General features: G+C 37.7%; 1 protein-coding gene across 1 annotated transcript; it reads left to right on the top strand.

Annotated features, from left to right (window-relative positions):
* The first annotated feature begins 470 nt into the window (after positions 1–470).
* Positions 471–21,901, top strand: LOC118848474 (arylacetamide deacetylase-like). The gene is given in 5 exon segments (XM_036757366.1): positions 471–608; positions 9,481–9,703; positions 15,926–15,995; positions 20,796–20,967; positions 21,293–21,901. Coding segments are annotated over 5 exon segments (1,212 nt in total).
* Positions 21,902–23,770: the final 1,869 nt, after the last annotated feature.

Raw genomic sequence — 23,770 nt, 5'->3', positions numbered from 1 at the left:
TGTCTACGGAATTGCAGTGAAATTAGTTCTGCTGACTGCTTTTTTCACCTCTCTAAGGACAACTTGTGAGCCATTTTCTTTCCCTCTTAAAGCTACAACACTTTCATTTTTTGTTTCCATTTAGAGGTAGAACGTCAATATGGGTTTAGTTCAGATCCTTGAGTAATACCTCTATTTATTAGCAATCACATGGAAGACACACATTGTGTGCCATCAATTAATAAAACTTGGCTGACAATCTTACAACTGTATAATTTAAAGCACCTTCTTTCATGTCTCATTAACATAATTACCTCACCTTTCTACTAAGAAGACACTTATTATTCATATGATAATAACAGCTGGATGTGTGACAAGTTTAAATTACAAGGGCAAGGTGTTCTAAATATAAAACCTTCAACCTCTTACAACTCTTTCAGGATGTATAAAAGTCAGTACATTCATTTGGACAGAAAGACTGGGAGAACACCATGGGGCTCAAATCTATGTGCCTTATAATTTCTTGCACTCTTCTGGCTTGGTACATGCACACGACTTTCTCAGAAAACTATGAACAACCCTGGAAGATAATGATGATACATTCTGTTTTCAAAATTTTTCGCCTCACGGTAAGATAAGAATTTCCTTCCATGTACATTTCTACTCACTAATGATTTCAAATAAAGGGGTATAAACTATTAGTTTCCACTTTTAAAATGAAGTTATTTTTTCTTTTAGGGTAACTCAATCAGACACTTGCTAGGAATCATCTTTGCATAGCAGTGGGAGACACAATTGCCTATTAACAGTTAACAGCTAGATGTAGGGATATGGATAGTATAGATTATATGACTAAAGGAGACACTTGGATTTTTTTAACATAAAAAGCATTTCATGAGTTTTCTCTTTTTCTTTCTCTCTCATCTATTTTCCTCTTCTTTTATTGTCATTTTGATATCTTGATTTCACTCAAAATCCCAGTGACATCTCTTTTTCCTCCTTGTGGTCCCTTCATCATGTGGTCAGTGTGACCCTGCAGTGTGCCACAATTTGAGCATGCTAGATTTGTAGTCAATGGAGCTAGGCTGGAATCTTGTCTCTTCCCTTTAATTTTTGTCTGACCTCAGGAATGTCACAGTATTTCTCAGCCTCCGTTTCCCAACCCACGAAGTATGGGGCTTAGGTGAACTAAAAATCTGTCACCTAACACCCTAGGATCCCACAGCCATCACCCATATTCATTGTCCTACAAATTCTCCTGTACTTTATTTCAATTCATTATAAAGTCTCAAATCAATATGTTAACATTTTTCCCTAATGCACTATATTCTTTCATTTGAATACTCCTATGTTGTTCATTTTCAGTACAAGAAATTAAAGGTATAAATACAGGCAAAGAGGAGATAAAACTACCCCTATTTCCTGAAGACATAATGGATTACTTATAAAATGCTAGAGGATCAGCAAAGATACTAATTGAATCAAATTTGCTTTAGCAAATTTGCACACTATGAGATAAACCCACAAAAATCAACACCATTCTATATAGTAATAGCAAAATCTAAGACACAATAATAGAAACAGAAAATCACATTCAAATCAGCTTCAAAATGCATAAAATATTCTGGAATCAATCTACCAAAGTACACAAACTACTTATATAGATTCAATTACAAAGAGATGCTTAAGGAAATAAAAAACAACTTAAATAACTATAAGACTGTTCAGTGCTCACGTCTGGGCCATGCCAATAGGATAAAAATGAGAATACTACTGACATTCATTTACAGTTGTAATTCTATAGCAATTAAACTATCAAAGGGATACCTTACAGAATTCAATAAAACAATAACAAAATTAATTTGAAGGAATAAAAACCTAGAACATCAAGAAAAATAATAGGGGAGGAGGAAAGGTGGGAATTAATGGAGCATTGCACTTCTAGACTCCAAATTTATTATGAAGCAGAAGTCTTCAAAACCATTTGGTACTGATAAATAAATAGTGAAGTAGATCAATGAAACAGACTAGACAAAGAAGAATCAGAAACAATAAAACACTAGAATGTTTTTAGTAGCAATTCAATGGTAACAAACAACTGGAAGACAAGTAGATGCCCATTAATTGGGAAATGGTTAAACGAGTCATGGTATATGAATGTGATGAAATTTTACTGTGCTGTAAGAAACAACAGATATGACAAATACAGAGAGACATTACAAGACTTATATGGAGAGCAGAGTCATGAATGCAAAGTGAGAGCTAGCAATTTTGCCTTAGCTCACCTAAAACCTCCCCACAATGGCCTGGAAAAGGTGCCAAGATGAACTCTGATTAGGAAAGCCAAGGAAAAGTCTCAGTAATTTTCCCTGCCCCAGGAAGTTTAGGAAGATAGGTCCGCAGACACTGGGGTGGAGGTGGCCAGAATTGCCCCGTAGCTACTGTAGCAGGTGGAAACAGCATAAGCAACGGACTGTGGTGGCAGCAGTGATAAGGAGCAGCTCACCACCTAAGGGTGGTAAGGGAAATGAACATCTAAACAGAAAGAGATCCCAAGGGATCCCTATACCAGCACAGGTGCCATCTGGCAGTACCCAGGTCCAGATCACAGTATCAGCATAGAAAGGAGTGATCCATCAAAATCACAAGAGAGAAGGGACCCTATCTCTTTAAGGAGCAAGGAACAAGTTCCGGAATGTCAGCTATGTGTCTCTGAGCTCAGGAGCTGAGGTGGGCATCAGTTCTAACTTGTAGATCAAGCCCGCAGTGGAATTAACCAGGGCAGGAGACCAAAACCAAGGGGAATCCAGTAGTTCAGCTACTCTGAATCTGCAGAACCTCCCAGCAGGCTGACTGTGACTGAGTCCAGAAGAAGTCTATGAAAACTATCCACAAATAAGCCCATAAACCCAAACTAGGTCAGAAATTTGCAGAGAGCAGACCCAGTGAGCAATGAACAGATCTCTCCTTGTATCATCATTGTTTGTCCTTTTTTCTCAAAGAGGACCAATGACAGCACAAGTGTGATGTCTTGACTTGCCTGTTAATTATATTTAAGGAAAGCAAGGCTGCACAAAGAAGTCAGCTTCATTCTCTCCTCCAGAGTCACTGAAGTCTAGTGGCAAGACAAAAGTCAAAATGACTGAAGATGGCCCAGGATGCAGTGGGTTACCTTGACCTTCCTAAATTAAAGTCTTTCCTAGGTCTTAATTTTCCTAGGTCAACACCAATTCAGTGTCTAAGGACACGGTAAGAATTCAGAAAAAAGATGGTCTAATTTATCATCCCAAAATATCAATCTGGGAGGAGAAGACCCTCAAAGTTTCAGCCAGAACAGAAAAAAAATGCTTTTATACTCATTCTAAGCCATCAAATGTAAACAATGAGCCACAGAGACTTGGGCTAGGGGTGGAGGTGGGGGGTATTATTGGCCATTCAATGAAAGCCAGAATAATTTAGGATGAAAGACATAGTCAAGTTGCTCCATTGGAAACAATTTTTTAATTGTCTTTTTAAAGACTGTTTTTCCAGAACTATATTTCAAGAAATAATAAATGAAAACTGCATTGGACAAAAAGTAAGTTGTCCCAGCTTCTTTGAAAAAATAAATAAATGAATGAAATTGCTTTTAAAATCTAGCCCCCAAATCCCAAAATATCTAACAAAATAGGAAGATTTAGAAGAAAAGATAAGTTCCATTTTGGACATATTTAGTTTATGATGTCTACTGGACATTGAGTCCAACATTTCTGAAAGACAATTGGATACATGAAATTGGAGGTCAGCAAAGATGAAGGAAAGAAAGGTAAATTCGAAATGGTAATTAAATCCATGGGAGCTGATGAGATCACCAAGTGAAGTGGCATAGAGGGAGAAGAGAAGAGGACTCAGGACAGAACCCTGAGAGACAGTTAGAAGATATGATCTGGAGGATGATCCATCAAAAGAGATAGAAAAGGTATGTCTGATAGGTAGGAGGAAAACCAGGAGATAATAGTGTCCCAAATAGCAAAGAGAAAAGAGTGACCAGCAGTGTCAAAGGCTGCAGAAGTGTCAAGGGCAATGAGGATTGAGAAAAGGCCATTGGATTTGATAACTAAGAGATCATTAGTAACTTTGGAGAGGGTAGTTTTTCATGGAATGATCATTGCAGAAACCAGATTGTAAGGAGTTAAGAGGAAAATGGGAGGAGAGGAAGTGGAAGTACCTATTGCAGGTGGCCTTTTTGAGGACTTTAGCTATAGAGGGCAGAAGAGATACAACACAATAGTTAGCAGGGATGGAAGGATCAAATGAGGGTGTTTTCAGAATAGGGGAGACGTGTATGTTTGTACATAGTAGAAGATCAGCCAGTAGATGGAGAAAGATTGAAAATGAGTGAAAGAATGGGGATCACAGAGTGGGCAATCTATTGGAGGAGACAGAATGGAATGGATTTGCTTGAACAAGTAAAAGTTTTAGTCACTTCATCATGTGAGACAAGGGTAGAGAAGAAAGTGGCAGAAGGTACCTGAGTGATAAGAGATGAGGAAGAGAGCAAAAGAGGTAGCACACAGTTACATAACCTTTTCATTTCTCCTCAAGGAGATGGAAAGAACTGTAGAAAAGTTAGATATGATGAAACTCTGGAGGAAATTGAATGGGAATAGAAAGAATATGCCTTTTTCTCAGTTGTACATGATACCTTCAAAAAAACTGACCATGTATTAGGGCATAAAAACCTCAAAAACAAATATAGAAAAGCAGGATTATTAAATGCATCTCTTGGGGGTCATAATGCAATCAAAATTACATTCAAAAAGTGTCTTTGAAGCACAAATTAAAAGTGAATTAGAAACTAAATAATCTAATCCTAAAGAATGAGTGGGTCAAGGAAGAAATTGTAGAAAAAAATCAATAATTTCATTAAAGATAATGACAACAATGAGACAACATACGAAAATTTATGAGATGGAGACAAAACAGTACCTGGGGAAATTTTATATATTTAAAAGCTTACATTAATGAGAGAGAGAGAGAGAGAGAGAGAGAGAGAGAGAGAGAGAGAGATTAATGAATTGGGAATGTAATGAAAAAAATGAAAAAGAACGAACTTTAAATCCCCAGTTAAACACCAAAATAGAAATCCTGAAAATCAGAAAAGAGATGAATTAAATTGAAAGAATTAATAAGATTAATAAAATTAAAAGAAACTGAACTAATAAATAATACTAAGAGCTGGGTTTATGGAGAAAACAATAAAATAGATAAACCATTGGTTAATTTGATTTAAAAAAAAGAAGAAAACCAAATTTCCAGAATCAAAAATAAAAAGGGTGAATACAACACCAATGAAGATGGAAATAAAGTAATTACTAGGAGCTAGTTTGACCAATCATATGACAATAAGACTGTCAATCTAAGTGAAAGGGATGAATATTTACAAAAATGGAAATTGCCCAAATTAGCATAAGAAGAAACAGAATACTGAAATAACTCTCTCTTAGAAAAAGAAATTAAACAAGCCATAAATGAGCTCCCTAAGGAAAAAAAAAAAACCCAGCACTAGATGGATGTACAAGTAAATTATACCAAACATTCAAATCACAATTCATTCCAATATTATATGAACTAATGGAAAAATAGATAAAGAAGAAGTTCTATCCAATTCCTTCTATGACACAAGTATGGTTTTGATACCTAATCCAGGAAGAGTCAAAACTGAGGAAAAAAAAACTGTAGACTAATTTCCCAAATAAATCTTGATGTGAAAATTTTAAATAAAATACAAGTATCTACAAGCAGTCATACCCTGACAAAAAACTCAAGGGTCAAGTAAGTTGGCTGGGAACATGGCCAGGGAGTGAAAATGCACCCAGATTCAGTCTCAGACTTTGGAATCTTTCTTTGGTGACAAAGAAGACCAAAGCATACGGCCTGAAGAAGTCAACAAAGTGCAAGAGCCTACACCAAAAGCCTCCAAGAAAAACATGAACTGGTCTCAGGTCATGGAAGAGCTCAAAAAGGAGTTGGAAAAACAAGTTAGAGAAGTAGAGGAAAAATTGGGACGAGAAATGAGAATGATGCAAGAAAACCATGAAAAACAAGTCAATGACTTGCTAAAGGAAATCCAAAAAAATACTGAAAAAAATATTGAAGAAAACAACACTTTTAAAAATAGACTATCTCAAATGGCAAAAGAGCTCCAAAAAACCAAGGAGGAGAAGAATGCCTTGAAAGGCAGAATTAGCCAAATGGAAAAGGAGGTCCAAAAGACCACTGAAGAAAATACTACCTTAAAAATGAGATTGGAGCAAGTGGAAGCTAGTGACTTGAGAAATCAAGATATTATAAAACAGAACCAAAAGAATGAAAAATGGAAGACAATGTAAAATATCTCATTGGAAAAACCACTGACCTAGAAAATAGATCCAGGAGAGATAATTTAAAAATTATTGGACTACCTGAAAGCCATGATCAAAAAAAGAGCCTAGATATCATCTTTCAAGAAATTATCAAGGAGAATTGCCCTGATATTCTAGAGCCAGAGGGTAAAATAGAAATTGAAAGACTCCACAGATCGCCTCCTCAAATAGATCCCAAAAAGAAAACTCCTAGGAACATTGTCACCAAATTCCAGAGCTCCCAGGTCAAGGAGAAAATACCTCAAGCAGCCAGAAATAAAATACAAATAAGGAGATTACTGCAATACATCATAAAGATCATACATTATTATCAGGCTGGATTTAAACCAGGAGTGCAGAGCTAATTCAATATTAGGAAAACTAAAAGAATAATTGACTTTATCAATGACAAAAGCAACAAAAATAATATGATTATTTCTTTTTTGTTTGTTTGTTTTGGAGCAGGGGGAGGCAGGGCAATTAGGGTTAAGTGACTTGCCCAAGGTTACACAGCTAGTAAGTGTGTCAAGTGTCTGAAGCCGGATTTGAACTCAGGTTCTCCTGACTCCAGAGCTGGTGCTCTACTCACTGTGCCACCTAGCTGCCCCTGATATGATTATTTCAAAAGATGTGAAGCTTTTCACAAAATAAAACACCTATTCCTATTGAAACACATACACATACTCTAGAAAGCATAGGAATCAAGTGAGCTTCCCTTAAAAAGATAAGTTGTTATTTATCTAAAACCAAGAACATGCATTGTCTCTAATGGGGATGAAATATCCCCACTAATATCCCCAATAAATATTTCCAATAAAATCAAAGGTCAAGCAAGGATGTCCATGAACACCCTTGTTATCTAACATTGTGCTAGAAATTCTAGCTAAAGCAATAAGACCAGAAAAAGACAAGGAAAAAAATGGAAAGAAAGTAGTCTGGCAGAATGCAGGCATGGACCAATATCTCACACCGTCTAACAAGAGAAGCTCCAAATGGGTATAGGATTTAGACATAAAGCATATCACAAAGTCAGATTTGGGGAGCATATAAGAAATTACTTGTCTGATCCATGGAGAGGGGAAGAATTCATGACCAAATAAGAGACATAGAGGTTCAGGAGATGTAGGATGAATAATAATAATTGCTGCTATTCTTCAATTGTTTTCAGTCATGATTAGACTCATCATGACCCCAGTTGGTATTTTCTTGGCAAAGGTACTGGAAGGATTTACCATCTCTTTCTCCAGCTGATTTTTATGAAAAAGGAACTGAGACAGAGTTAAGTGACTTGTCCATGTCACACAGCTAAGAAGTGTCTGAGATCAGGTGTGAACTCATGAACATGAGTCTTCTTGACTTAAAAATTTAAAAAGTTTTGCACAAACAAAATCAATGCAACCAAAATCATGAGAAAGGCATGAAATGCAGGGGAAATCTTTGGAGCAAGTTATCTGATAAAGGTCCCATTTCTCTAATATATAAGAAATGGAACCAAATTAAAAAGAATAGGGGACATTTCCCAATTGATAAATGATCAAGGGATATGAATAGGCAGTTTTCAGTGGAAGAAATCAAAGTTATCAATAGTCATAGGGGAAAAATGCACTAAGAAATAGAAAGAGGTATGTTACAACAACTTTGAGGTATCACTTCACAACCAAACGAATGGCTAAAATGACAGTAAAGAAAATTGGCAAATGCTGGTGGAGACATGGGAAAATAAGTACATTAATACACTGTTGGTGGATCTATGAACTAGCCTAACCATACTAGAGAACAATGTGAAACTATGGCCAAAAAACTTTTAAACTGTTTGTAAACTTTGACCCAGCAATAACAATAATAAGTCTATACCACAAAGAAATAAAAGAGTGAAAAATATCAATACACACAAAAATATTTATAGTTTTTTTGTGGTGGCAAAGAATTGGAAACTGAGATGCCCATCAATTGAGGAGTAGCTGAAACAAGTTGTGGTATATGAATGTGATGGAATACTATTGTATTATTTTTTAAAATGTTGAGCAAGATTGTTTTGGGAAAAACCTGAGAAGACTTAATATGACCTAATGCAAAGTGAAGTAATCAGAACTAGGAGAACAATTCACACAGTAACAGCAATATTCTAAAGATAATCAACTGTGAATGACTTAGTAACTCTGCTCAATATGAACCAGCACAATTCCAATGAAAAATGCTATCTAACTCCAGATAGAGAACTGACGAACTCTGACGATAGCTTGAAGTACAACCACAAAACCTTTGTTAAGTGAAGGCTCCAAATTTTCAAAGAATGTGCATGACTCCAAAGAAGAGCTATGAGAAGATACTACTCGCCACTTCTTTGCAGAAGTGGGAGGTCCATGAGCATGGAACATTGAATGTGCTTTTAGATTGTTTTTCAATGTATCGATCAATTTTGCTGATTGTGATTTTCTCTTATTCCTTCTTCTTTTTTGTCTAAAAAAAGCCTTTGTTATATGGAATGACTCTTGTTGAGAAGAAAGGGAGAGATACAGGGAGAAATTAGGCAATTTAAAAACAAAAGATATAAAAATTTATTTTAAAATGCAATTAAGACAAATTAGGTTCTGTAAGAGAAAGTTAGTTACTGTAGAGGATTGATGAATATACCCTCTGATTTGGAAGAGACCTCAGAGGTCATGTAGCTTGTACCATGAGATCTGGAAGTTCCTTGCCCTTTTGACTACACCAGAGATGCCTCAGTGGACCCTCTCCTCACATAACTCAAGAGAGAGAAGGTAGGATCAGTATTACTCATTGTATTCCATGGAAGTAAGGAAGTGTGATCATATCCAAATAATCACTAAATTGCATATACCCTTTAACTTTGTGACATCACTAGTAAGCATCTATCCCCATCAAGGTCCAGGACTAAGATAAATGATCTGTTATTGTCTGAGTGGCCTGGGGATCCACATAATTTAGGTGACTTGGCCCTGGTTATTCAGATAGCATTTTTTTCAAATCAAGGCAGGTCTTGAACGCAAATCTTTCCAATTCCAAGGCCAGCTCTTTATTTAATATGATGTATTTAATTGTGTATAAATATAAAATAGTGCTAACATATATATCTTCTTTCTTTTTATTCCCTCAGGCTTCACTTTTGGAAAAATTGGGCCTAATGAGATATTGGGATTTTTTTGATATTCTAATGCAAGGGCAAATAATACCACCCATTTCTGATGAAAATGTCACAGTGACTGACACAATAGTCAATGACATACTAGTGCGTTATTATGTGTCAGAGAGGAAATCACATGAGCTGAAAAGAGCAATTATTTATTTCCACGGAGGAGGCGCTAGTTTTGGTACCATTGGTAAGTACACACAACCCTAGGACAAAATCTGTATTTTCTGTTAGATCAAGGCACTAGGCTTTTATCTCTCTGGAAACACTTACTTCTGACAAAGATCCCAGAAAAACTAAGCTCATAATCTTGGAAAGCTATGTGAGGGTTTCTGGTGTTAAATGACTTGACCAGAATCACCATGCCAGGAAGTATTAAAAGCAAGATTTGAATCCAGATCTTCATCACACCAGACCCAGTACTCTATTCACTATACCACATTGCATTTAACTTTTCCAGTGCCACATGTTTTTCATTTAAAAGACTCTATCATGAGAATACGCATCCTTACCAAGAAGTATTAAATTATATCATAAATAAGATTAAGGCACGCATTTCTTTAATTTGTTACTCTATAGAGAAGATCCTGGTGAGTACATTTGGAATTATTTTTCTTTTTTTATTTTAAAGAAGTACTTGCTGTGAATATTTCCAGCTTTGATCTTGATATATTAAAATAGAAATTAGAAAGTCATTCCACACTGGCTTTATAAATGGAACCCCAGTCTCAAAGCTATGAGAAGTCAGTAATAACGACAGCCAGTGTTGATGTACTTCGCTATGTGTTTCTATAAGGGCAATGAAAATGGAAGTCAGTTCTATTGTTAGAAAGAATTAAGGAGATTAGGGTGATGGTCTGAATTTACTGCAGCTGCCAGAACAACTGGCTGATTATATGTACAAGGCCAGAATACGCATACTGCATGCCTTTACTCATTCTAGGACATGCATAGTAGTTTTATTATTATATGAAGACAGGACTCAGGAATAGTCATCATTTTATGGCTATACTACATGTGGTTTCCCCAGGAAAAAGGCTAAGATCCTTGACAACAGAAACTGTTTCATTTTTGTCTTTGTATCTCTAACATGACTCCTGGTTCTCATTATTTGCTGTGCAATGCTTTTTAATTCATACGCTCAATGAGTTTTTCTTTAATGTCTATAGAGTCTGTAGCAGTTGTACTAACCCTTGAAGATACATGTAAAAAAGAGACATGATTCCTGCCTATAAGTATTTTCTAGCATGTTCAAGCAATTCAATTCATCAATTTCTTTTTTTTTTGACTTCCAATATTTATTATATTTTGGTAAATAGATGTTACATTTAGATTTTTGCACAAAACTGTATAATATAGTGATAAAAGTAAAATTATTTCTCCTTTATTAAGGTACCTGTCTGATAATTTTAAAAGGCAGATGAGCTCATTTTATGGTTGGGCCTTCACATTTTAAAGGATTCTTATACCAGGTACAAGGTTCAGGTAAGGACAGAAACAGCAGATAATAAAATAAAACTGAAATACTCCGAAGTTTCAAAAATGGAGAATCAAATTTAAGAGACTGTACTAAGTTATATTAAGTAAGAATTATCTGGGAATTTCTAGATATGAACCAGAAGAAGCAGAACTGTCCTAAGAATAAGACCTTTTTGTCAAAGAAAGGACATCTAGGGACCAACCAGATAACTACATCAGGCATCTGGGAATCAAAAAGTGTAGCTTAAATAGACATTGGGAATAGGTAACTGGGATACAAGGAATTTAACATTGGTTAACATTGTTGATGATGATTGCATTACTACGTATGATTCATGTTTAAGTTTTCTTGGTTATCTAATGCGTAAATGTAAACATGTGACATACGAATGTCCCCTCTCAGTACCAGTCTACTGTGAACCATCTAAGTGGTTTCATCTGTACCTGACTTAATGTAACTGTGCAATTCTGTGAATTGTGAGAAAAACTTTATTGTATTTGTTTAAACTCAGCCCTGTGTGGCTGGGATACTGTAATAATAATTAAGGTGGGACTTTTTGCTTTTCTTCTATTAAGTGCCATTAATGATTCTGGCGTGTGTTTGAATGGGGCAGATGAAGTGGGATTTTTTTGTCTTGGTTCTTTCTCAGCACAGAGACAATGAGGAGTCATTTGTTTATGACATGATACTGGGGATGGGGAACTACTCCACACCTAGCATGGGTGAGGTCAGAGCCCTCAGGGCCCTGAACAGGATATAATTGAGGACAGCTTGGCATTTGACTTTTGAGTGGCACACTCGTGGAAGGAGTGTTGAGACTCTGGGTAAGCTGCAACTGCCCCACCCCCAGCTTTACAACTCAGATGTTGGTTCTTCTCTGGTAACTATATGTTGTGATTTGGATCAGACAAGGTCTGTCTGTTGACGTTTGTAATTTGTTTGTATTTGCTCTGAAGTTCAGGGTGCTGGCTTTTAGCCCTGAACTAAGTGAATGATATTTGTGTGTTGGTTTGAAATAAGATTGTTAACCCCTTAATGCTACTTTCCTTAGTAAACCAGATCAAAAGAACCTGTGTTGGCAGCTTTCTGGGTGCTACTTGTTGGTAGATCTTACACCCCCACAGCAGCTGCTAGCAAGATTGTTACTATAGATACTGAGCCATTTATTGCACTGTTTGAACTTAGCCCTGCATGGCTGGGAAACTGAACCATTTCTATGCGCCTTTGGTCAAGGATCTATGTTGTGCTGTTTTTTTTCTCTCAATTATCAAATCATATGTGTTCTGGGAGCCCCTGTCAGGTCTGACTACTCCTATAGCTGCCAACTTGTGAATATGGATTCCTTGATCCCTCTGTCACATCTGATGATTGCCCCTGCTCCCGAGTGGACATCTGAACTCATAGGAGACCTGGCCCTCCGGTTTCAAAGGGGTCTGAAAAAGATGATGTCAGACATAGACAGCTTTCCCAAGAGTCAGGACCAGACCTGCACGAAGAACAGCTCCCTTTTCTGAGTCCCTTGCATTTCCAAGACTTGTTGCCTATATCTTTGGTATCTTTAGCTTATTTTACTTAGCTGCTCTATTTTTCCCATTATGCTCCTTACCCTGACCCCCTTGCAACTTGCTCCTTCTGCTTGTTTACAATTACTTTGCAGTGACTGCCCATCTCTGGGGATGTCCAACCACAGGAAAAAAAAAATAAACTTGAATCCACCTGGGTAAGGATTTTTGGGACTTCACCCCTGAGGGAGAGAGAGGTTTTTCCATATCTTCCTTGGTCTAAAGGTGAAGCTTTCAGCTTGCCTTTGACCAAAAGGAGGAAATGATAATCATTTAAAATCAAGTTAGTAACTTCAATAAGGGTCAGAGCCTGAGGAAGAGCCTGAACTGATTTACCAGAAGGAGAGTCTGAACCTAAGCTTCTTTGTTCTCTGAGTAAACTCAGAGAATACCTCCTCCTATGTCAGCAAGGCCAGATCTGGCTGACTTAAGAGCATTCTTTCCTCTATTAACCATTAAGGATGAGACCTTTAACCCGAGAAACCATCTTGAATAATGCAACTTTTTCTTATCTTAATATATTATGGGCATATACTATGTTTTGGCATGTTAATCGTAAATTAAACACAGAGATTCTGGGTTGTAATTTAAATTGACACTTTGTCAACTATCTTGACTTATTGTATTTACAACCTACTCCATTAAGGAAAATCCTTTTCTTGTATCGTGGTTAAACATACATGGGACCACAAAACTGAAGAACGCAGGCATGCTGAGTTGGGACTAAAAATGTATTTAAACCTTCTCATTCCTTTGTTCAGGCAGTCAGAACTTAAGCTCTGGCTCCTTCTACGTACAAGTAAGCTAGCTTCGCTACCTTTAAGGGAATAAACATCACGAATTTACATATCACCTAGCTTGTTTGCCTACTTTAACCAAACTTTCAGGTTGACAACTTCAATAAGGTTTAATTTTTCTCCGCCTCTCTCCCCTACCTCCTCCCCAACATGGCAAGCAATCCTATGTAGGCTCTCAGATACATTTTCACATTAGTCACATTGTACAGAAGAATTAGAACAAATGGGAGGAAACATGAGAAAGAAAAAACAAACCAAAACAAAACAAAACAGTCAACAGTCTGCTTCATTCATGAGTCTTTTGGAGTTGTTTTAGGTGTTTGATCCTCCAGTTTACTCCTGTTGAATACGTCCTGGGCCCTTCGACTGCGGAAGCTCTCGAAGTATGGGTTCAGGGGAAGAGGCTGGCACAACTGCCTGATGAGCTCCGGGCTGAGCTGGGGCACTTCGAACAAAACAGAAACATGCTTTTCTGCCCGGGGCTTATCATTTGTGGAGTTCTCACTATTCAGATCCATCCCATAGTTGTCTGGATTGATCTTGGGGCCCCCCTTGGAGTCCCCGGCAGCAGCTGAAACGTCCTTGGCCTTCTCCTGCTCCTCTGTCAGCTCCTTCTGCTCCTGGTGCTGACAATCCTCCTTCCTCCTCTTCTCCTCTGGTTCACTCAGTAATCTCTCCTTCTCTTGCCTCAGCCACTTGCCCTGCCTCCTCTCCTGCTCCCCCTCAAGGGCCGGCTGCTGCTCCTGCTGCTCCCTAGTCCCTTGGGCCTCAGCCCCCCTTCTGTAGAAGCTCCTCTTCCTCCTCCTCCTTCTTTTTTTCTTCCTCCTCCTCCTTCTCCTTTTGCACCTGCTCCTGGTTCCTTCCCTCTTCCTCCTCCTCCGGCTCTTCCTCCAGCTGATCCTGCTGCTGCTTCTCCACCTCCAGCTGTTCCACCTCCTCACAGGCCTGAAGGACCTTCTCAAGATGCTCTTCCTGCTCCATCTTCACCTCCTCGGGGTGACAGCACTTGTCCTCCTCCTGATCCTCCTGCACCTTCTGCTTTCTCAGCAGAGGCGACTCCTCCTCCTCCTTCAGGTGCCGCTCTTTCTCCTGCTGCATCTGGAGAAGCCACTGGGAGAGGAGCACCTGTGTGGATGCTCCAGCTGCAGATGGTGGGGGGTGGGGACCAATTCATCAATTTCAATCAATAATTCAATCGATGAACATTTATTAAGCACTTACTGTGTGATACATACTGTCTAAGCTCTACAGATACAAAAAGAGGCAAAAGACAGTCCCTGCCCTACAGGAGCTTACAGTCTGACAGGGGAGATAACATACAAGCAAACATATTCATTATGTACCAGATAAATAGGAAATATAATTTGTATTTATTTAATCCCTATTATGTGTATGCCATAGCGTCAAGCATTGTGCATATAAAGAATAAAGGGAAATGGTCCCTGTCCTCAAGGACCTTACAGTCTCCTATTTGTTGTTTTGCAGTCATTTTTCTGTCATGCTTGACTTTTCATGACCCCATTTGGGGTTTTCTTTGCAAAGATTCTGGAGTGGTTTGCCATTTCTTTCTTTAGCTCATTTTAGAGATAAGGAAATTGTGGCACACAGAGTTAAGAGATGTTGCCAGGGTCACACACCTAATAAGTGTCTGAGGCCAGATTTCAACTCAGGAAGATGAATCTTCTTGACTCCACCACCAGCACTCTACCCACTGTGCCACCTAGCTAACTGCATTCTCCTACACTATGCAATTATAACAAAATGGCAGAACAGTGTAAAAGGAAAAAGCTAACCCAGGATCTTATTGGAATACTATTTGTGTAGATTTTTTGGAAGACATTGTATTTGAGGAATGATCTAAAGAAGAGAAGGGATGCCAATGAATAAAAGGTACTTTCATGTACAGGGGATGAGAAAATTTTGATAGAACGTGAATAAAAAGATGCTACATAGGTAGTAACATGCAAATATTGATAGAAACATATATATGCATATTTGTACATATATATAATATAAATATAGAGATACCTAGCATATGTATAGTAGGTGTGTATATGTACGTATGTTTGTATGTGTCTGTACATATTATTTATACATGTATGTGTATGTACATTAATATACACACATTTATGCACTAGCTACACCAAGAATCTCATTACCATTCCTCTAACTTCTGGATTACAGATCTTCCTTAATAGGCATGTATCTGGAGATATTCTCCCTGATACTGTTAAGAAAAATGAAACATGATTACTCCCACAGTGACCCTTAGATAAAATTGAAGTTATCTCCCTTGAAGGAGAATGGCATTTAATTAGGGAGTAAAAAAATTTTTTAACTCCTTTAATTCTTCAGGATGCTTATTAAATGCTGTTCAATTGAACTCCAGGTATTAAAGGAATATTTATCATTACTATTGTCATCATCAATAAGAGGAAACAAATTATAGTGTGCACATGGTTTGGGCAACTATTTCAAGGTAAATCATGAGTCAGATTTGTCCCTGAGGTCACATCTATACTTGTTATCTTTAATTTCCATTGGATAGCTATAATTTGGTTCATTTCTTTCAGCCCTTCGCCATTATGACACCTTTGCAAGACTGGCAGCAAACAGACTAGATGCTGTTGTTATAGCACCTGAGTAAGAAAAGTTTTTAATTTTGGATATATTTGGTGCTTATTTTGGATATATTTGGTGCTTATTTTGGATATATTTGGTGTTTATTTTGGATTTTGATCATATTGGGATGAATTTAGCCAACACACAAATGACCCATATTCCCCTTAATTCCTGATTCCCACCATTTTGATCAATCCTTTTACGTACCTGGAGCATTACTATCCCACACTATTCAAAGTTGAGATTATATATATGGAATCATGAATGCAGAGGAGGGGACTTACTCCAACTCCCTCATTTTACAGATGAGTAAATTCAGTGAGTGAAAGTCATGCAGAGAATAACTAGAAAAGCTGGGATTTGAGCTCAGATTCTCTGACTCCATCTCTATTTTTGTCACCCTACACCTCATTACTTCCATCTCTTTGAAACATATAAGTGCTAGATATAAAATTTAATTGTCATCATCCTATTTTGCTCCATATAATGTCATGGGGCTAAGAGTAATAATAGTTATCAATGACTTACAATCTAGTATGAACAACTATGTCAGCCTTCTAATGTGAGGGACTCCCAGTTACATGATCCCAGGATCTACTTGGGGTGCTTTTCCAAACTTGTATTGTTGTTCAGTCATTTCAGTTGTGTCTGCCTCTTCATGACCCCATTTGGGGCTTCTTTGGCAAAGATGCTGGAGTGGTTTTACATTTTCTTCTATAGCATCTTTTACAGATGAGGTTGTAAACAGGGTTAAGTGACTTGATCAGTGTCATACAGCTAGTAAGTACCTAAGGACAGATTTGAACTCATGAAAATGAGTCTTCCTGACTCCAGGCCTGGCGTACTATCCACTGCATCACCCAGCTGCCCCTTATAAACTTATAGAATTTCTAAAAGCCAGTGATCCATTCTGGTAAACAGTGTTGATAGGGAATTTTTAGTGCTGGGCCAACACATGACTTGGTAGACCAGAACACCAGAGAGGAAGAATGCAACTATTTGAAAAAATCTAAATTAATCCTTGGGAAATAGATTGGGAGAGAGAGGGTTATATTCTGTTTCATTTCCTCTGATAGGAACTGGACCTGTTATTTCATTGGTCTAGGGTATTGCCTTTCTAGAGAAAGGATATCAAACACACATCCTAAGCGTAGCCAGAACCAGACTAAAATGTCATTGGGAAATATTTCACAAGATAAATGACAATACAATAGAATGTAGATAATGTTAGTATGTGGTTCTCTAAGTCAATATGCCACCTTCAGAGGTAATTATGGAAAGTTAGTGGTCATTCTTTCTATTTGACTTTGACTGATCTAGAGCACACTGAGAGGTTGAAAGAATTGTCTGTGCTCAGAGAGCCAATATGGACCAGAAATAAGCCTCAAGCACATGACCCCTTGATCTCAAGGTCAGCCCTCTATTCACCACACTTCACTCACTCTCATCAGATGCACTCCACAGAGCCATTGGTAAATCATCCTGAGTATTTGAAGCATCCTGCATCAGTCCCAGAGTCCCAGAGACTTTTCTGAACTATCATTGGACTTCCCAACTCTAAATCTGTAATTCCATAATGCTGGGACTATCTCCTTTATATATCACTTTAGCCAAATGGTGAGGCAGGCTCATATATGGAATACACAGTTCAGTCTCATAAGCATCAGATCATGAGGGTTCCTAGAACTTCTCTGACTGGTGGGAACATTCTTCAGTAAGCTAGATTCACTGGTATGGGTGTTTGCCAGTAGCACATTTGGTCTTATGAATCAAGGGAGACTCCTATTTACTGAAATGCTGGGAGCTTGGGCACTCCCTGAGGTGAAAGCTCAGAATTGTTCTGTTATTCAGTTCCTGTAAGATAGGAGACAGGCACTGTGATGCCATGGATATTCATTTAGTCTCTGACCTACAGTAACACTAAGATCTCAGACCATTCTCTAAGATTTCTCTAAGCTATGGAAAAATTGTGACCACTCTCAATAGAACTTCCTAAACTAACAAAATCTTTAAAGAGAGTGCCCAAGCTACACAGAAAAGGGGAAAAAAGTAAGTTTCATTGAAACTATATATAATTATTGTATTTGCTTGTATAAAATAATTGTTAAATTATTCTTAATTTCCGTGAGCACTTCAAAGAATTTTCTCACTGATGACACGTAGTCAGAGTGGGATGCTGGAAAGAACTCTGGCTCTGGAGTCAGAAGACTTGAATTTTAATCATACTTTGATAGTTTAATATATGTGACTTTGTGCAAATCCCTTAGCATCTTTCATCTGTAAAATGGAGGCATAGGAATAAAAAACTTCTGACATCCCATCCAGTACTATATCTGTGATCCTATGTCTTAGCGTGAATATGATGGAAATTGATGACTAGAGGATAAATCTCTTTCCAACACCCTCTCATGATTATTATCACTACACTACCAGTGGGATTCACTTCAATCTACTGAACATAATATATTACTAACCATAGGGATTTTAGGTTTGTAAAAAGGCTCATTGGTATAGAAGGTTTCATAGAGTAGTTCAGACTTGTGTTAGGCATAAAGAATGAATAGAATTTAAATACAACTCTCCTTTCTGTGAGGTTTTTTTTTCCAATTAAAATGTAATGTTATTAAAGGCATTGTCTGGGACAGTCATGCTGGCTTGTATTTGTATCCTTAGTATTTAACAAAGTGCCTGGCTTACAGAATAAATTCATTCATCCTCATTCACGAAGAAGTAGCATCACCCCTTATCCAGAGGTGTCAAAGTTGCAGTCCAAGGGCAATATGCCACCAGAAAACTCTGCAATGCTGCCCAAGTGGGATTAAAATGTAATTGTGGAAAGGGATGTTGTAGATTATTGGTAGGGATGTCACAGAGATTTTAAGTAGGAGTATTTGTGCAATGAAAATTCACAAATACTACAAATCAAGGTTTGATTTATTGTTTTATTGTCTGAAGCCAAGACTTAAGAAAATGATGGAGAAAAGGTTAATAATACAGATTCAACTTTAAAGTGTGTTGTGTATCTTTTGGGGGGGGGGGAGATAATCAGAGCTGGTTGTTAAACATTTACCAGCACACCACTGGATGGAGTTTATTTGGACTTGATAACTTGAACTCCTGTTAACCATGTTTGTTCTGAACCTAAAAGCTGGACAACAAATGTCCTTTGTAGAAAATATCTATTTTTTTTAAAAGGGCCAATGACCTTGACTTTTGTTTCTTCAAAAATTCTAGAGTGAAACCTTTTGCCTTTCTCTTCCAGAACATCCCACACTTTGAATACAACTAAGGGTTTCTTGGCCATGACCCAAAGATAAACAATGCACATTCAACAAAAGTCTTTCCAAATTGCTCCTTGCTATCTATACTCACTTAATTGTGAATGTGAATGTGAATGAGAAAGTGAGATGTTCTTTCTTTCATCATTCTTGCTACTAGCTATAAATCAGCTCTTCAGGCCAACTAATATTTATGCATAGAAAAAGAGAGATTTTAATGAAAGGAAAGACTTCTCCCACTTTGAGATATGAAAGAATTAAGCAGAAATAAGCATATTTCATTATTTTTTTAATTTGGAACCTATGTGTCAGGAACATGCTTATAACATAAAAAGTGATTTGCTTTCTTATAAAACTGTGCCATTAAGGAATTGTTAAACACATTCATCCTTCCCCATGGGCCCTATAATCTGAATTTGTGAAATTTTTCTATAATTTGTTCTAGATCAGTGGTGTTAAACTGAAGTAGAAACGGGGACCACTAAAATTTGCATTAGAATCCCTACAAGCTATATAATAACTTAGAAAACTACATATTGTCATTATCTATGCTTGATTCTATTTTTTATTTATTTGATTAACTATTTAGCAATTACATTTTAATCTGGTTTAGACAACACTCAGGAATGTTGCCCTCTCTTCTATAAGATCATATATCAAACTGAAAGCTTTAGTTATGCAACAAAGAGTAGATAAGACCAAGTGAGTTGTTTTGAGCTCCAAACCAAAATGATCACATAGATAATTATTTTGATAGTATAGAAATTGGTGAAGACAACCAAATAAAAATTATTCAACCACAGACAACCAATTCTGTTCCACTCCTGGAAATTTCCTCTAATTAAACAGTATGAATAATTTGAATTCATATGACATTTGTTTCTTTGACCTGATCTGCCACTTTCAAGGTACCTGGTGCCACCCCTTGGGCTTTTCAGCCCTGATCGTCTTGATCTTAAGTCCCACATCCTGTCTCACCAGAATGTAACCTGCCTAAGGGCAGGCACCATTTCATCTTTGTCTATATTTTCTCATCACTAAGCACTGTACCTGGTGCATATCAAGTGCTTCATAAAGGCATGTTGTATCAAAATCTTTATTTTCTCCCTAAATAAATGGTCAATTGTAAAATGAGAGTTGTTGGGAACTTGGGGCTTGATGGGTAGAATTTCTTTTTGGAGGCAATTTTCATGGACTCTGTCTCGTCTATAATGGAGAGTTTTGGCGTGGTAGTACAAATGCAACTAGAGAGCGATGTTAAGTGCCTTCTTACTCTTCTTTTTTGGGCAGCTAAGTGGCACAGTGGATAGAGTACCTGGCCTGAACTCAGGAAATGCATCTTCTGAGTTCAAATCCAACCTCAGATACTCATTAGCCATGGGACCCTGGGCGAGTCACTTGACCCTCTTTGCTTTAGTTTCCTCATCTGTAAAATAAGGTGTAGAAGGAAATAGCAAACTACTGTAGTATCTTTGTCAAGGAAACCCCAAATGGCGTCATGAAGAGTCAAACATAACTAAACAACAACATTCTTCTTTTAAAGCTCCCGAAAAATTCCTAAATATCACTATCCGACTCAATGGAATGATGCTTATGATTTTGTGAAATTATTCCTACATCCTGAAACTCTTGCCAAATATGGTGTGGATCCAACCAGAGTCTGTATTTTTGGAGACAGTTCTGGGGCTGGTACAGCAACATCTATGACTCAACAGGTAGGATGTCATACCTCTTTTATCCTATTGCTTTACAGTGTTTAATGCAACGAATGTCTGTACTATGACCATTTAAGTGAGGAAGACAGAGCCTTGGACTTCAAATTCATAGACCTAGGTTTCTGAGACTTACCAGCTGTATGACCATAGTCAAGTCACTTATTCTTAGGAAGACCCTCCATATTGGGAAGATAATCCTGCTGTCTCACATGAATATTTTATGCCTAGTATTTGAGATGATTCAAAAGTTGAAATTGACTTTTTCTCTCCTGCTGGCATGTGGTATGGGACTATTCTGATTTAATGAATATTCTGGTCTTTGCAGGTCATGGGTGACCCTGAAATTCCCATTAAACCTAAAATTCAGGCTTTAATTTACCCTGTCCTGCAGGTGCTTGATACAGACTTGCCATCCTATAGGGAAAATGAAGATGGCATATTGTTGTCCAAGGTCTTATTAATAAAAATGTTTAGTGAGTTTTATGCTGCTGATGAATCCCTTGAGCAAGTCATGAAGACTAACTAACATATACCTGCTGAATATAGCCATCTCCTCAAGTTTGTCAACTGGAGTACTCTGCTTCCTGGAAGATTTAAAAAAGGCCATGTTTATGCCAACCAAATTTATGGAAGTTCTGAGATAGTGGAAAAGTTTCCAGGGATTATAGATCCTAGAGCAAACCCATTGTTGGCCAATGATTCGACATTGAGCCTTTTGCCACTAACTTACATGCTCACATGTCAACATGATATCTTAAGAGATGATGGGCTCATGTATGTTTCCTGCCTACGCAGCAACGGAATCCAAGTGTTCCATGAACACATTGAGAAAGGATTCCATGGATCTTTACTCTCCATTCATTGGCCATTTGATTTAGAACTTGGTTGGAGACTAATAGATAATGTAATTAGTTGGATAAATGAGAATTTGTAGAGTTACCACATATACATGTATGACCTATATCAAATTGCTTGCCTTCTCAAAGAAAAGGGATGGGAAGGAGGGAGGGAGAAAATTTGGAACTCAATATTTTTTTAAAAAAACAAATATTTAAAATGTTATATATAATTGGAAAAAATAAAACTTTTTTTTTAAAAAAAGGGCTCATGTATCATGTGAAAATAAAAAGTTACTATATACATGTAGTCCCTAACTTACATAGAATGTATGTTCTAAAGCTGACTTGTGAGTCATTTGTTTGAAATTCAAGACATATTTTCCCTTAGAAATAATTTTGTCCATAGTTATTAGGCCCTTCTCTTGACCAAGGCCAATCCCTCTATTTGTATCCTGGCCTCAATCCCCTCCCATCTCCTTCTGCAGAAACCTCTCCAATGTCATCTACCCTTCTCTTAATCTTTAGTCTCTCTCTGTTGGCTCTATCGCTGCTGCCTATAATGACGCACAGTCTTCCACATCTTTTAAAAAGTGAAAGTCTGATTGTGTCATTTCCCTACTTGGTAAACTATGGTGGTTCCCAGGTAGTGATGTAACCTACTATGTTGTTGTTCTTTGTCCTTCATTTTAAAGAGGACCAATGGTATCATGGGTGATGTCTTGACTTGTGCATGAATTGAATTTAAGTGAAGCAGAGTTGCACAAAGTCTCACCATCTCTTCCTGAGTCTAGTGGCAGGACAAAAGTCAAAGATGACCGGCAACGGCCTAGGATGCAGTGGATGACCTTGGTGTCTTCGATGCCTAACTAAGCTCTAAGCCCTCCACAATGCCTACTTCAGCCACCTCCATAACCATTGGAACAAATTGTTTTCATTTGCCAAAGTCTTCACATGCTTGGGGTAGCCATCCCCCTAACTAACCAACAGGTTTGTTGTTTATCCTCAACGTAGTTTAGCTTGTCTGCCAAGACAGTGAACATGCCACAGCCTCTTGGAGCCATAGGTGAGAGTTGGGTGAAGGTATACAACAAAAGTAGGTGGGCAGACCTGAAAAGGGCTCAGCAAGCCCTCACATCAGAGGTGCTAGTCTTCCCTAAACATCCGGTATACCCCAATGTACTATACTGTGCTGCTGTAAGGAGGAGGCGATTAATTTCTACAACCCCACCCTACATAAAGTAATTGATCATATGCTCAGTCAATCAGTTTCAAACTCATATAAGCCTTTATATATAAGCCTTGGACTAAGTGTGAAAAGTTCTAAAAATGGAATGAAGTTATACAAGAATCTTGTTAGGAGAGTCCTAACTTGGCCATGCCACTGGGACTGTTGATAAATTATAAGCAAGTGAAGTAATATTGGAGATATCCCCAAGTGATGTGAGGGTAGCCAGGAGCTATGGGAACCAAAGATTAATCATGTTTAAGGAGAACTTCTGGAGCATCCCATGAATGGGATAAAAGGCCTGGGAAGATGTGAGTTGCCCCTTTGCTGGATGTGCTCTCTGAGCTGGAACTCACTTTCCCCTGGATGCTGTATGAATTTGTGGAAGAATGTGTTACATGTTTTATATCAGCTCCTCTTACTGTATCTCCTCCTCCAGTCAAACTTTGCTAAAGCTGCTTAAAGCTGCCTAAACAAATTGAGTCTCAGCTGGTAATGTTAACGACATTCCCTCTAAAGGGTCCCCATCTATCCCTGAGCTTCAGTTTCCTTTTTGATCAAATGACAGATGACCCCCACTAAAGTCCAAGCCATGTACTTAGCTTGGGACACTGATTTCATCTCTAAGGTTACTTCCTGTAGTGATAAAGCTCTAAGACCTTAAGGTACAGCTGACACAGCTTCTCTGGGAACAAAATTCATTCTGTTGAAGGCCAAGCTTCTGTGTATGAGTTTCTCT

The sequence above is a fragment of the Trichosurus vulpecula genome, chromosome 4 (assembly GCF_011100635.1).
Source record: "Trichosurus vulpecula isolate mTriVul1 chromosome 4, mTriVul1.pri, whole genome shotgun sequence".
NCBI lineage: Eukaryota > Metazoa > Chordata > Mammalia > Diprotodontia > Phalangeridae > Trichosurus > Trichosurus vulpecula.
The sequence above is the reverse complement of the archived record's forward strand: the minus strand, read 5'-3'. Positions and strand labels throughout refer to the sequence as shown.